The sequence below is a fragment of the Chiloscyllium plagiosum genome, unplaced genomic scaffold (genome assembly GCF_037043375.1).
Source record: "Chiloscyllium plagiosum isolate Xiang-an unplaced genomic scaffold, Cpla_swu_hap1 HiC_scaffold_6, whole genome shotgun sequence".
Lineage (NCBI taxonomy): Eukaryota > Metazoa > Chordata > Chondrichthyes > Orectolobiformes > Hemiscylliidae > Chiloscyllium > Chiloscyllium plagiosum.
Genome location: NW_028270144.1, coordinates 130048031 through 130062214, shown reverse-complemented (window position 1 = coordinate 130062214; position 14184 = coordinate 130048031). Strand labels below are relative to the sequence as shown.

At 51.7% G+C, this 14184-nt stretch overlaps 1 protein-coding gene across 9 annotated transcripts in view; it reads right to left on the bottom strand.

Moving 5' to 3' along the window:
- Positions 1–7976, bottom strand: part of pgap2 (post-GPI attachment to proteins 2) — a 78267-nt gene extending 70291 nt beyond the window's left edge. For 6 of the 9 annotated variants that reach the window (XR_015757507.1, XR_015757508.1, XM_087988486.1 and 3 more), the window contains exon 1: positions 7800–7961. Coding sequence is in view for 6 of the 9 variants with exons in the window: in XM_087988486.1 (XP_087844612.1) it covers positions 7800–7810 (11 nt within the window). In the remaining 3 variants the exon portion in view is untranslated. Of the gene's footprint in view, positions 1–7799 lie in introns of all 9 variants that reach the window. The other 3 variants (XM_087988480.1, XM_087988481.1, XM_087988485.1) reach the window with 2 other exon arrangements.
- Between the last annotated feature and the right edge of the window lie 6208 nt (positions 7977–14184).

Sequence of the window (14184 nt, the reverse complement as noted above, 5' to 3'; positions counted from 1 at the left end):
CTGGGTTAGATGTTGTAAAATGTTCTCCACCGTCCACTAAAAAATGGCACAGGCTGATGATACCCCAAATGGCAGTTTTGTGTATTGTTACAAAGGTATTGTTACAAACCCTTATGGGTATTAATTGTCATGTACGCTGGGAATCCTCATCTAATCACAACTGCAGGTACGCATGTCCAGCTTCATGAAGTTCAGCTCCCCCCACCTCCACCACCCTCCCCCTCCCAGCCGCTGCCAGATTTGCATACAAGCCCTCTATGCGAGGGATTGGGTTTTTATCCAGCTGTAAGAAGCAGTTTACCAATTTTGGCTGAAATCCCCAGAAAGGCAAACCAACCCTCCAGGCTTCACATTCAGTACGACTGGTGCCGCTCATTTCAAAAACTGGCCTGGTTTGATCATTCCTTCCCTTCCCAGCCTCCTGATTCCTGCCTCTATCTTTGCCCATAAGGCAAATGGCACTGGGTGGGCCTTGCGGAACCCTGGAATTGCTTCCTGGTCAACATGCAGGTGGCCTTGGCCTCTTGATAATCCCTAGACCTCCCTGAAAAACTTCCAGGTCTTTAATTAGGACTTCACTCAGGCAGCTGGATTCTAACCAAAACATGTTGAGCCAATCGAGGTGAATCTTTCTCAACCACTTTCACCTCATTGAGCCTGGGCCCAAACCTTTAACTATAACCAGTGGGAACTGAACTAGCGGGTTCTCATAAGAGACCAGAACTGAAATTGTACCCTTAATTTGTAAAGGTTCCCCAGTGTAGGTTCTCAGCCTAGCTGAGGTCTTATGCAAGTTTAATAGTTGGGGTCCAGAGTGAATTTGGTTAAAGACTGGTTCCGCAATCACTGATATAGCCCCACCAGCATTGACCTCCATTAGAACCTGGTCGCCATTTAACCAAACGGTTATTTTGATTGGTTTTGATTTGGTTGTTGCTAATCAAATTAACTGTTTCAAACCAGTTGGTGGTGCATTTTCCAGGGTGTGCACTCTCTTGGATACTAGCCCTCGAGTTCTCTTCCTCAATTCAGGCATTGTGGGACTCTTTTGCTGTCTCGAGTCCACAAATCAATAGCTAATACAATGGCTGGACGGCACGGATCCGCGAGACAAGGTGACCCATTTGGCTGAGGCTTGGCTTTGTTTTGGGGTTTTTGCTGTGGGCTGCCTGAGTGTCCCTCTGTTCAGAAGGACATGGAAGATATAGAATGTGAGGAAATAGATGGTGACATCCAGAAACTCTCCATATTACAGAGGAGGAAGTGCTGAACATCTTAAAATACATAAAGGTGGATAAATCCCCAGGATCCAATCAGGTGTTTTCCAGAATTTCGTGGGAAGCTAGTGAAGTGATTGCTGGGCCTCTTGCTGTGATATTTTTATCATCAATAGTCACAGGTGAGGCGCCGGAAGACTGGAGGTTGGCTAACGTGGTGCCACTATTTAAGAAAGGTGGTAAGGAAAAGCCTGGGAATTATAGACCGGTGAGTCTGACATTGGTAGAGGATGAGTTGTTGGATTGAAACCTGAGGGAAAGGATTTACATGTATTTGAAAAGGAAAGCTCTATTTCAGGATAGTCAACATGGTTTTGTGTGTGGGAAATTGTGTCTCACTAACTTAACTGAGTTTTTTGAGGAACTAACGAAGAAGACTGGAGGCCTGTGATCAGCAACGTGCCACAAGGATCAGTGCTGGGTCCACTGCTCTTTGTCATTTATATAAATAATTTGCATGTGAACATAGCGAATATGATTAGTGAGTTTGCAGATGACACCAAAATTAATGGTGTAGTGGACAGCGTAGATTACTTCAGAGTACAATGGGACCTTGATCAGATGGGCCAATGGGTCGAGGAGTGGCAGACTGAGTTTAATTTAGATATATGTGAGGTGCTGCATTTTGGAAAGGCAAATCAGGGTAATACTTATACACTTAATGGTGAGGTCCTGGGGAATGTTGCTGAACAAAGAGACCTTGGAGTGCAGGTTCATCGCTCTTTGAAAGTAGAGTCGCACATAGATAGGATAGTGAAGAAGGCCTTTACTTATTTGTTAGCACATTGAGTATAGGAGTTGGGAGGTCACGTTGAGGCTGTACAAGACATTGGTTAGGCCAGTTTTGGAAAACTGGACTCAATTCTGGTCTCCTTGATATAGGAAGGATGTTGTGAAACTTGAAAAGGTTTACAAGGATGTTGTCAGGGTTGGAGGATTTGAGCTATAGGCAGAGGCTGAACAGGCTGGGGCTGTTTTCCCTGGAGCATCAGAGACTGAGGGGTGACCTTATAGAGGTTTATAAAATCATGAGGGGTATGGATAGGGTGAATAGTCAAGGTCTTTTCTCCAGGATAGGGGAGTCCAAAACTAGAGGGTTTAACGTGAGAGGGAAAAGATTTACAAGGGGCCTAAGGGACAACTTTTCCATGCAAAGGTTGGTGCATGTATGGAATGAGCTGCCAGAGAAAGTGGTAGTGGCTGGTACAATTACAACATTTAAAAGTCATCTACATGGGTACATGAATAGAAAGGGTTTAGAGGGATTGGGCCAAATGGGACTAGATTAATTTAGGACATCTGATTGGCATGGATAGGTTGGATCGAAGGGTCTGTTTCCAAACTGTACAGCGTTATGTCTCGAAGCTCAGTCAGCTTGGTGAGGGTATCCACTTCTGTCTGAACACCCTTCATTCATAAGCTGCACTTGCCACATTTTCTAATGAAAAAACCATTGTAGTGCCTGTTTGAACTGTAATTGGACTTCAGCTATTGGGGGTTTTGCATGGTCACATAATTAATCCCACATACCAAATTGTCTCTCAGCATATCACTGAGAGTTAAATCAAAATCACATCCCAACCTGGTCGTCACTGAAATAACTCCACGAAGGCAGATATCCTGTCACCAAGTTACACATGCATAGTACCTGACACTGAGGTAAAAACAATGACTGCAGATGCTGGAAACCAGATTCTGGATCAGTGGTGCTGGAAGAGCACAGCAGTTCAGGCAGCATCCAAGGAGCTTCGAAATCGACGTTTCGGGCAAAAGCCCTTCATCAGGAATAAAGGCAGAGAGCCTGAAGCGTGGAGAGATAAGCTAGAGGAGGGTGGGGGTGGGGATAGAGTAGCATAGAGTACAATAGGTCAGTGGGGGAGGAGATGAAGGTGATAGGTCAGGGAGGAGAGGGTGGAGTGGATAGGTGGAAAAGGAGCTGAGCAGGTCGGACAAGTCCGGACAAGTCATGGGGATCGTGTTGCTGGAGGTTAGAAACTAGGATGAGGTGGGAGAAGGGGAAATGAGGAAGCTGTTAAAATCCACATTGATGCCCTGGGGTTGAAGTGTTCCGAGGCGGAAGATGAGGCGTTCTTCCTCCAGGCGTCTGGTGGTGAGGGAGCAGCGGTGAAGGAGGCCCAGGACCTCCATGTCCTCGGTAGAGTGGGAGGGGGAGTTGAAATGTTGAGCCACGGGGCGGTTTGGTTAATTGGTCCAGGTGTCTCGGAGATGTTCCCTAAAGCGCTCTGCTAGGAGGCGCCCAGTCTCCCCAATGTAGAGGAGATCGCATCGGGAGCAACGGACACAATAAATGATATCAGTGGATGTGCAGGTAAAACTTTGATGGATGTGGAGGGCTCCTTTAGGGCCTTGGATAGAGGTGAGGGAGGAGGTGTGGGCGCAGGTTTTACAGTTCCTGCTGTGGCAGGGGAAAGTGCCAGGATGGGAGGGTGGGTCGTAGGGGGGCGTGGACCTGACCAGGTAGTCACGGAGGGAACGGTCTTTGCGGAAGGCAGAAAGGGGTGGGGAGGAAAATATATCCCTGGTGGTAGGGTCTGTTTGGAGGTGGCGGAAATGTCGGCGGATGATTTGGTTTATGCGGAGGTTTGTAGGGTGGAAGGTGAGCACCAGGGGCATTCTGTCCTTGTTACAGTTGGAGGGGTGGGGTCTGAGGGCAGAGGTGCGGGATGTGGACGAGATGCGTTGGAGGGCATCTTTAACCACGTGGGAAGGGAAATTGCGGTCTCTAAAGAAGGAGGCCATCTGGTGTGTTCTATGGTGGAACTGGTCCTCCTGGGAGCAGATACGGCGGAGGCGGAGGAATTGGGAATACGGGATGGCATTTTTGCAAGAGGTAGGGTGGGAAGAGGTGTAATCCAGGTTGCTGTGGGAGTCAGTGGGTTTGTAAAAAATGTCAGTGTCAAGTCGGTCGTCATTAATGGAGATGGAGAGGTCCAGGAAGGGGAGGGAGGTGTCAGAGATGGTCCAGGTAAATTTAAGGTCAGGGTGGAATGTGTTGGTGAAGTTGATGAATTGCTCAACCTCCTCGTGGGAGCACGAGGTGGCGCCAATGCAGTCATCAATGTAGCGGAGGAAGAGGTGGGGAGTAGTGCCGGTGTAATTACGGAAGATCAACTGTTCTACGTAGCCAACAAAAAGACAGGCATAGCTGGGGCCCATACGTGTGCCCATGGCTACCCCTTTGGTCTGGAGGAAGTGGGAGGATTTAAAGGAGAAATTGTTAAGGGTGAGGACCAGTTCGGCCAAACGAATGAGAGTGTCGGTGGAAGGGTACTGTTGGGGACGTCTGGAGAGGAAAAAACGGAGGGCTTGGAGGCCCTGGTCATGGCGGATGGAGGTGTAGAAGGATTGGATATCCATGGTGAAGATGAGGCGTTGGGGGTCGGGGAAACGGAAGTCTTGGAGGAGGTGGAGGGCGTGGGTGGTGTCTCTAACGTATGTGGGAAGTTCCTGGACTAGGGGGGTTAGGACAGTGTCGGGGTAGGTAGAGATGAGTTCAGTGGGGCAGAAGCATGCTGAGACAATGGGTCGGCCAGGGTGGTCAGGCTTGTGGATCTTGGGAAGGAGGTAGAACCGGGCAGTGCGGGGTTCCCGGACTATGAGGTTGGAAGCTGTGGGTGGGAGATCTCCTGAGGTGATGAGGTTCTGTATGGTCTGGGAGATGAAGGTTTGGTGATGGGGGGTGGGGTCATGGTCGAGGGGGCAGTAGGAAGAGGTGTCCTTGAGTTGACGTTTGGCTTCAGCGGTGTAGAGGTCAGTGCGCCAGACTACCACTGCGCCCCCTTTATCCGCTGGCTTGATGGTGAGGTTGGGATTGGAGCAGAGGGATTGGAGGGCTGCGCGTTGTAAGGGTGAGAGGTTGGAGTGGGGGAGGGAGGTAGACAGGTTGAGGCGGTTAATGTGCCGGCGGCAGTTGGAAATGAAGAGGTCGAGGGCAGGTAATAGGCCAGCGCGGGGTGTCCAGGTGGATGCAGTGTGTTGGAGGTGGGCGAAGGGGTCCTCGGAAGGTGGACGGGAGTGTTAATTGTGAAAGTAAGCTCGGAGGCGGAGGCGACGGAAGAATTGTTTGACGTCACGGCGTGTATTAAATTCATTGATGCGTGGACGGAGGGGGACAAAGGTGAGTCCTTTGCTGAGGACTGATAGTTCGTCCTCAGTGAGGGGGACGTCTGGGGGGACGGTGAAAACTCGGCAGGGCTGGGAGCTGGGATCTGGTGTGGGTGTAGAGCTGGGAGTGGGGGGCGAACCTGTAACTGGAGTGGGTGTGATGGTGGGGGGAATGGGGGTGGAGTCATGAGCAGGGGTAGTGTTCCCCTCGGGGTTCTGGGGGGTGGGGATAGTGACAGTGGGGTCTGTAGGGGGCATGTCAGCAGAATGCAGGTGAGTGGCGCTGGTGGGGGCGGAAGTGGTGATGACCACAGCAGTAGGTGTGGCGGAAGTCACTGAGCATGTGGCATCAGTGATGATGTGAGGGGCGGAAGTGATGTCACGTGTGATGCATGAGGAATTGTGAGGGGTGGAAGTGGTTGTGGGAGTGGCCATGACGGGGGCAGAAGTCACATCATCAATCAGCGTGGGGGTGGCAGCTGCATCAGCCGCATGGCTAATGGCGGAATAGGTACTGACCCAGCTTCCTCAGAGCCTGCTCCAAGAGTGACCAGAACCTCGGACATTCCTTTTATATCTGTCAGCCTGGACTCCCTTACTGGACTAGATTAACAGCCCCAATCAGGGAATTCATATTCAATGAGATCCATTTGGCTGACCTCATTCCAATTGAGAGAAAGTGAGGACTGCAGATGTTGGAGATCAGAGTCGAGAGTGTGGTGCTGGAAAAGCATGTCAGGGAGCGTCTGAGGAGCAGGAGAATCGACATTACAGGCAAGAGCCCTTCATCAGAAATGAGGCCCATCATCATTCTAATCACAACTACATTGTCATTGACCAGAGACTGAGCTAGACCAGCCATATAAACACAGAAAGTAGGAATCTTATAGCAAGTAACTCCTGACTCTCTTAAAGCCAATCCACCATCTGCAAGGCACAAGTCAGGAGTGTGATGGAATACTCCCCTCATGCCTGGAAGAGTGCAGCTCCAACAATACTCAAGACGCTAGACACCATCCAGGTCAAACCAGCCATTTTACTGACCCCTATTCAAAAACATCCACACACTCTTCCACTGATGCTCAGTAGATGCAGGGAGTACCATCTACAAAATGCCCTGCAGAAATTCACCAAAGCTGCTTTACTCAAGTCCAATACTTGTCCATCCCTAGTTGCCCCTTGACAAGGTGGTGGTGAGCTGCCTTCTTGAACCGCTGCAGTCCATGTGCTGCAGGTAGACCCACAATGCTGTTATGGAGGGAATATCAGGATTTTGACCCAGTGATACTGAAGGAATGGTGATATATTTCCAAGTCAGGATAGGGAGTGGCTTGGAGGGGATCTTGCATGGAGTGGTGTTCCCATGTATCTACTGCTGTTGTCCTTCTAGATGTAAGAAGTCATGGGTTTAGAAGGTGCTGAGTCCAAGTCACTGGAGCCTAGTCAGTTGGTCGCTTGATCCTGATCAGTGGGTTACTGATTACCAGTCAATGGATCATGGTTAATGGTCACTGCTTCCAAGCCAGTGGGTCACTGAGTCAAAACCATTTGATCCTAGCCAGTGGATTGTGATCACTGGAACTCAGTCACTGCATCTGCCAATGGGCCCCAGTCAGTGGATCTTGGTCAGTAGACTGTGATAACGGGATTTTGGTCACAGAGTCCCGCTTGGTGGATCCCGGTCAGTAGATCACAGTCCATGGTCCCATCAATGTTACCAGGACGTGGTCAGTGGATCCCAGTTGGTGGGTCACTGGTTCGCAGCCACTGGGTCTTGGTGTATGGATCCCAGTGATTTGATCCGGGACACTAGATCCTGGTGAGTGGGTCATGGTCAGTGGACCCCAGTGAGTGGATCCAGGACAATATCTGTTAGTGAGTGGGTTACTGGATCCCAGTCACTCAGTTTTGGTCAGCGTATCTCGGAAAGATGATCTTGACTGAGTCCTGGGATTAGTGGATCCTGGTTGCTGGGTCTTGGTCAGTAGATCTTATCCACTGGGTGTCGGTCGGGGAGGGGGGTGATCCCGGTCGGGGGGAGGGGGAGGGGGAGGGAGGTGATCCCGGTCGGGGGGAGGGGGAGGGGGAGGGGGGATGATCCCGGTCGGGGGGGAGGGGGAGGGGGAGGGGGAGGGGGAGGGGGAGGGGGAGGGGGGTGATCCCGGTCGGGGGGAGGGGGAGGGGGGAGGTCCCGGCCGGGGGGGAGGGGGAGGGGGAGGGGGAGGGGGGTGATCCCGGTCGGGGGGGAGGGGGAGGGGGGTGATCCCGGTCGGGGGGAGGGGGAGGGGGGAGGTCCCGGTCGGGGGGGAGGGGGGAGGTCCCGGTCAGGCCGCGCTCCGGAGCCCGGGCCTCTCTCACTCGGACAAGCCGACAGTGACCAACACTCCCGCTCCTTACCTTTCCCCCATCGCGGGCCTCCCGCCCGCCCGCTTCGACTCACCGAACACACCGCTCACCGTCCCCGGGAAATCCGGGCCTAGCCGCCCTCTAAAGCCCGGGCCTCGAGTTACCTCAGCAGCAACGGACAACCGCGAGAGGCCCGGAGCGACCGGCGCCAGGAGGGGGCGGGGCCTGCTGTGGGCGGGGCATTGTGGCGCTGTGGGCGGGGCCTGCTGTGGACGGGGCATTGGGGGCCCGGGGCGGGGTCGGCTGTGGGCGGGGCTGGACTGGGGGCGGGGCCTGCTGTGGACGGGGCTGGACTGGGGGCGGGGCCTGCTGTGGGCGGGGCTGGACTGGGGGCGGGGCCTGCTGTGGGCGGGGCTGGACGGTGGGCGGGTGTAGGCGGGGCCCGGGGCGGGGTCGGCTGTGGGCGGGGCTGGACTGAGGGCGGGGCCTGCTGCGGGCGGGGCAGGGCAGGGAACAGGTGTAGGCGGGGCCCGGGGATGGGCGGGGCCCGGGGTGGGGCAGGGTCTGCGGTGGGTTGCTTTGGGGGTGAGGACTGGGGGGTGGAGGTATGACTGGGAGTGAGGGTGGGTCCAGAGTGCGGTGCTGGAAAAGCACAGCGGGTCAGGCAGCACCTGAGGAGCAGGAGAGTCAATGTTTCAGGGATAAGCCCTTGGTCAGAAATGAGGCTGGGAGCCTTGGAGGTGGAGAGAGAAATGGGAGGGGGCGCAGGTAGGGTAGCTCAGAGTGCAATAGGTGGATGGTGGGGAGGGTAAAGGGGGAGGGTAAAGGTGATAGGTCAGAGGGGAGGGTGGAGCAGATAGGTGGGAAGGGCAACGGACAGGTGGGATAGGTCGTGATGGAGGTGCTGAGCTGGAAGGTTGGATCTGGGGTGAGGTGGGGGAAATGAGGAAACTGGTGAGGTCCACATTGATGCCCTGGGGTTGAAGGGTCCAAGGCAGAAGATGAGGCGTTATTCCTCCAGGCATCGGGTGTTGAGGTGGAGGAGGCCCAGGACCTGCATGGCCTTGGCGGAGTGGGAGGGGGAGTTGAAATGTTCAGCCACAGGGCGGTGGGGTTGATTGGTGCAGGTGTCCCAGAGATTTCTCTGAAGCGCTCTGCGAGAAGGCGTCTAGTCTCCCCAATGTAGAGGAGACCACATCGGGAGCGATGGATACAATAAATAACGTGTGGAAATGCAGGTGAAATTTTGATGGATGTGGAAGGCTCCTTTAGGGCCTTGGATGGAGGTGTGGGCACAGGTTTTGCAATTCCTGTGGTGGCAGGGAAGGTGCTGCGAGGAGAGAGTGGTTTGGGAGGGGTGGGTGTGCGTGGACCTAATGAGGTACTCACAGAGTGCTTCAGAGAAGATCTCCGAGACATCTGCACCAACCAACCCCACCGCCCCATCAGAAAAAACTTCAACTCCCCCTCCCACTCCACTGAGGACATGCAGGTCCTGGGCTACCTCCGTCGCCACTCCCTTACCACCCGACACCTGGAGGAAGAACGCCTCATCTTCCATCTTGGGACACTACAACCCCACAGCATCAATATGAACTTCACCAGTTTCCTCATTTCCCCTTCCCCCACCTTACCCCAGATCCAACCCTCTAGCTCAGCACCTCCCTCATGACCTGTCCTACCAGTCCATCTTCCTTCCCACCTATCTGCTCCACCCTCCCCTCTATCCACGTATTGCACGTTGAGCTACCTTCCCCCCCAGCCCCACCCCCCTCCCATTTAACTCTCAATCCCCGAAGCTCCCAGCCTCACTCCTGATGAAGGGCTTTTGTCCGAAATGTTGATTTTCCTACTTCTCGGATGCTGTCTGGCCTGCTGTGCTTTTCCAGCACCACTCTAATCTTGACTTTATTCACACCGTCTAACACTCTTGGTCACCTGCAGAGACTTATTTTTCGACATTCCACTCACACCATTTGAATGATCCTTTGATCTGTCTGCCCGTAAATTCTGTGTTCTGTTTGCTTCCCTCTCACCTGACGAAGGGGCTAGGCCCTGAAAGCTTGTGATTTCAAATAAATCTCTGGAATACAAGTTGGTGTCGTGTAATTTCTAACTTTGTCCACCCCAGTCCAACACTGGCACCCCCACATCAGGAAGTGGAGACTGAACAAAAGGGTAGGGCCTGGGGAGATGTGACACTTGAGGAAGGATGTGATTGCAATGGAGGGGGGCAAAGGGGATACACCAGGATGATCCCTGAGATGGAGCGTTCATTTCATTTGGAGGTCAAAGATGGACCATGTCCACAGGGATTTCTTGCACAAGCTATGGAGGGGGAGGGGGGAGGACGTACTAAATCAGCTGGTAGTGCAGATTGAAATTGGCGGGTACAATGTGGGTCTCACAGAGATGTGGCTGCAAGGGGATCAAGGTTGGGAACTAAATACCCAAGGATGCACATCCTCTCAAAAGGACAGGCAGATGGGCAGAGCAGGCAGGGTTGCCTTGTTAGTAAGAAGTGAAATTAATCCAGTAACAAGGAGTGATATAGAGTCGCAAGGTGTAAAATCTGTGTGGGTAGAGTTGAGGATCTGCAAAGGAATAGAGATCCTGATTAGAGTTGTTATAGCCTCCTCAAGGTAGTCATGATATAGGGAAGAAAATAAATCAGGAGATAGAAAGGGCATGTAAGAAAGGCTCTGTTACGATAATCATGGGCATTTCAATGTGCAGGTGAACTGGGGAAATCAGACGGTAACACATCTCAAGCAAAGGAATTTGTGGAATGTCTATGATATGGTTTTTTGGAGCAGGTTGTGATCACAGTGCACTACGGAACAGGCAGTTCTTTATTTGGTGATGTATAATGAGACTTGATTCAGGAGTTCAAGGTGAAGGAATCCCCAGGGGAGCAGTGACCATAATATGATAAATTCACCCTGCAGTTTGAGAGGGAGGAGCTGGAATCAGATGTAATGGTATGACAATTGAGTAAAGGTAACTACAAAGACATGAGGGATGAGCTGGCCAGAGGTGATTGGAAGAGTAGCAATGGCAGGAGTTTTGGGGGGTAATTTGGGAGGCACAGCAGAAACTCATCCCAAAGAGGAAGCATACTAAGGAATGAAATAACCATGGCTGACAAGGGAAGTCAGGGACTGTAACTAGGGATGGGCAATAAACGCCTATATACTATGAACAAATAAACAAAAAAGTTGGATATACAACTTTCCATTTTAAAGTTATGTATTTATTCCTGTTTCTTTGTGTGATGTTGTAAATTCTCATGCCAGTGCTTACTGTCTCTCCATGTCAACTTGACTCAATGGCTACATGGCCCTGGTGCAGGGAGGGTATGATTGCACTGCGATGGTTTATACACACTCCTGTGCTGAAAGGGAGGTCGCATATTGAAGATGGGTTGCTTAAAATAGAATAGAACTTCAGAATGGTTCCAGGTCACAATGTGACCATTCTGCCCATCAAGCCCATGTAGTCTGTCTGTGAGGACAATTTAGCTTGATCCACACCCCAGCCCTTTATCTGTAAGTCTGAGGATATTTTCTCTTTAACGCTTAGACAATTCTCTTTTAAAAGCCATGTGTTTGAAGGTATGGGAATGGGCCCACAGTAATTACACATCAGACAGTGTTGTCCTAACACCTCATGGTGTGTGCGAATTAGATATTATCAGAAGCACAGTTTGGATAAATGATACCCCAAATGCCTGATGAATCTGTTCTGCAGCTTTCAAAGGAGACGAAAATGCTGTAAACAAACCATCTTTATGACATTATCCAATAGATACCTGTGATGTCACCTTCTGAGCTGTAATCAAAATTCTAGCATGTAACAAGTCAGGTATTGTGACATTTCCCTGACCAACTGAGTATCCAATCAAGCCTCCGTCCCAAAGGGAACAGGAGAACTGGAAGAGCACTGTCTTGAGTTTGAGCACTGGTAAGTTCAACCAGCTAAATGCATCGCATCCAAAGTTCTGAAGTAAGGGTCACTGGACCCAAAATGTCAACTCTGATTTCTCCCCGCAGAAGCTGCAAGACCTGCTGAGCGTATCCAGCAATTTCTGATTTTTGTTGCATAACATCTCATTCTTTCACCTTGTGAAAATAATGGCCTTTGAACAAGAAGTTTTGTTTCTTATTTGTTCATGGGATATGGCTGGGCTAACATTTTTTGCTCATCGTTAATTGCCCAGAGGGCAGTTAAGAGTCAACCACATTGCTGTGGGTCTGGATAGCAAGGTAAGGATGGCAGATTTCATTGCCTAGAGTAAACCTAATGGGGTTTTTTTTGCCAACCAACGTGGTTACGTGGTCACCATGAGAATAGCTCTCCACCATGGTCACCATGAGAATAGCTCTTCACTCCAGATTTTTATTGAATTCACATTTCACAACCTGCTATGGAATTCTGTCCCCAGAACATCAGCGTGGGGTTCTGGCTTACTGATATTACCAAGAATCACAGGGAATGGTTTCTGTTTCTGTCTCAGGTATGTGGGTTAACTTTATATCGATTCAGCATCTTAGAGAGTCTCTTTCAAACAGAATTCAGTTTAGCCGGTCTAACACTCAGCCAGAGGTGCCCATCAGAACTCTGTACACACCTTAATCAGATCCCTCCTCAGCCTTTTCTGCTCTAAGGTACTATAAACAATCCCAGTCTACCTCATCTCTCTTCTGAGAGTTGTCCAGCCCAAACAACATTATGGTGAATCTCTTCTGAACCCTCTCTTGTGCAACTACATCCTTCCTATAGTCTGGTGACCAGACTACAGGAATCTGTTTTTGAACTCTCCAGTCTGCTCCCAAGGCAGCTTTAGGTCTTAGAGTGTCCAAGATTCACAAGTAATAAAATGTGGCTTACAGCACTAGCTTGAAAGGTGCTGTCTTGCTATTCCCACACATTTTCCTCTGGTGTCCCCAGAAGGCCATCAGATACAGAAGCAGAATTAGGTCATCAGGTCTGCTCCATTATTTGACCATGGCTGATATGTTTCTCAACTGGAAATGTGTTGCTGGAAAAGTGCAGCAGGTCAGGCAGCATCCAGGGAACAGGAGAATCGACGTTTCGGGCATAAGCCCTTCTTCAGGAATGAGGAAAGTGTGTCCAGCAGGCTAAGATAAAAGGTAGGGAGGAGGGACTTGGGGGAGAGGCGTTGGAAATGTGATAGGTGGGAAGAGGTCAAGGTGAGGGTGATAGGTCAGACTGGGGTGGGGGCGGAGAGGTCGGGAAGAAGATTGCAGGTTAGGAAGGCGATGCTGAATTTGATGGATTTGACTGAGACAGGGTGGGGGGAGGGGAAATGAGGAAACTGGTGAAATCCGAGTTCATCCCTTGTGGTTGGAGGGTTCCTAGCCGGAAGATGAGGCGTTCTTCCTCCAACCGTCGTTTTGTTGTGGTCTGACGATGGAGGAGTCCAAAGACCTGCATATCCTTGGTGGAGTGGGAGGGGGAATTGAAATGTTGAGCTACAGGGTGGTTGGGTTGGTTGGTCCGGGTGTCCCAGAGGTGTTCTCTAAAACGCTCCGCAAGTAGCCGGCCTGTCTCCCCAATATAGAGGAGGCCACATCGGGTGCAGAGGATGCAATAGATGATATGTGTGGAGGTGCAGGTGAATCTGTGGCGGATATGGAAGTTTCCTTTGGGGCCTTGGAGGGAGGTGAGGGGGGAGGTGTGGGCGCAAGTCTTGCACCTCCTGCGGTTGCAGGGGAAGGTGCCGGGAGTGGAGGTTGGGTTGGTGGGGGGTGTGGATCTGACGAGGGAGTCACGGAGGGAGTGGTCTTTACGGAATGCTGATAGGGGAGGGGAGGGAAATATATCCTTGGTGGTGGGGTCCGTTTGGAGGTAGCGGAAATGACGGCGGATGATGCGCTGTACATGGAGATTGGTGGGGTGGTAGGTGAGGACCAGTGGGGTTCTGTCCTGGTGGCGGTTGGAGGGGCGGGGCTCAAGGGCGGAGGAGCGGGAAGTGGAAGAGATGCGGTGGAGGGCATCGTCGACCACGTCGGGGGGGAAATTGCGGTCCTTGAAGAAGGAGGCCATCTGGGTTGTGCGTTTTTGGAACTGGTCCTCCTGGGAGCAGATGCGGCGGAGTCGAAGGAATTGGGAGAATGGGATGGCGTTTTTACAGGGGGCAGGATGGGAGGAGGTGTAGTCCAGGTAGCTGTGGGAGTCGGTCGGTTTGTAGTAGATGTCCGTGTTGATTCTGTCGCCTGAGATAGAAATAGAAAGGTCGAGGAAGGGGAGGGAGGAATCTGAGACTGTCCAGGTGAATTTGAGGTCGGGGTGGAAGGTGTTGGTGAAGTGGATGAACTGTTCAACCTCCTCGTGGGAGCACGAGGCGGCGCCGATACAGTCATCGATGTAGCGGAGGAAAAGGTGGGGGGTGGGGCCAGTGTAGTTGCGGAAG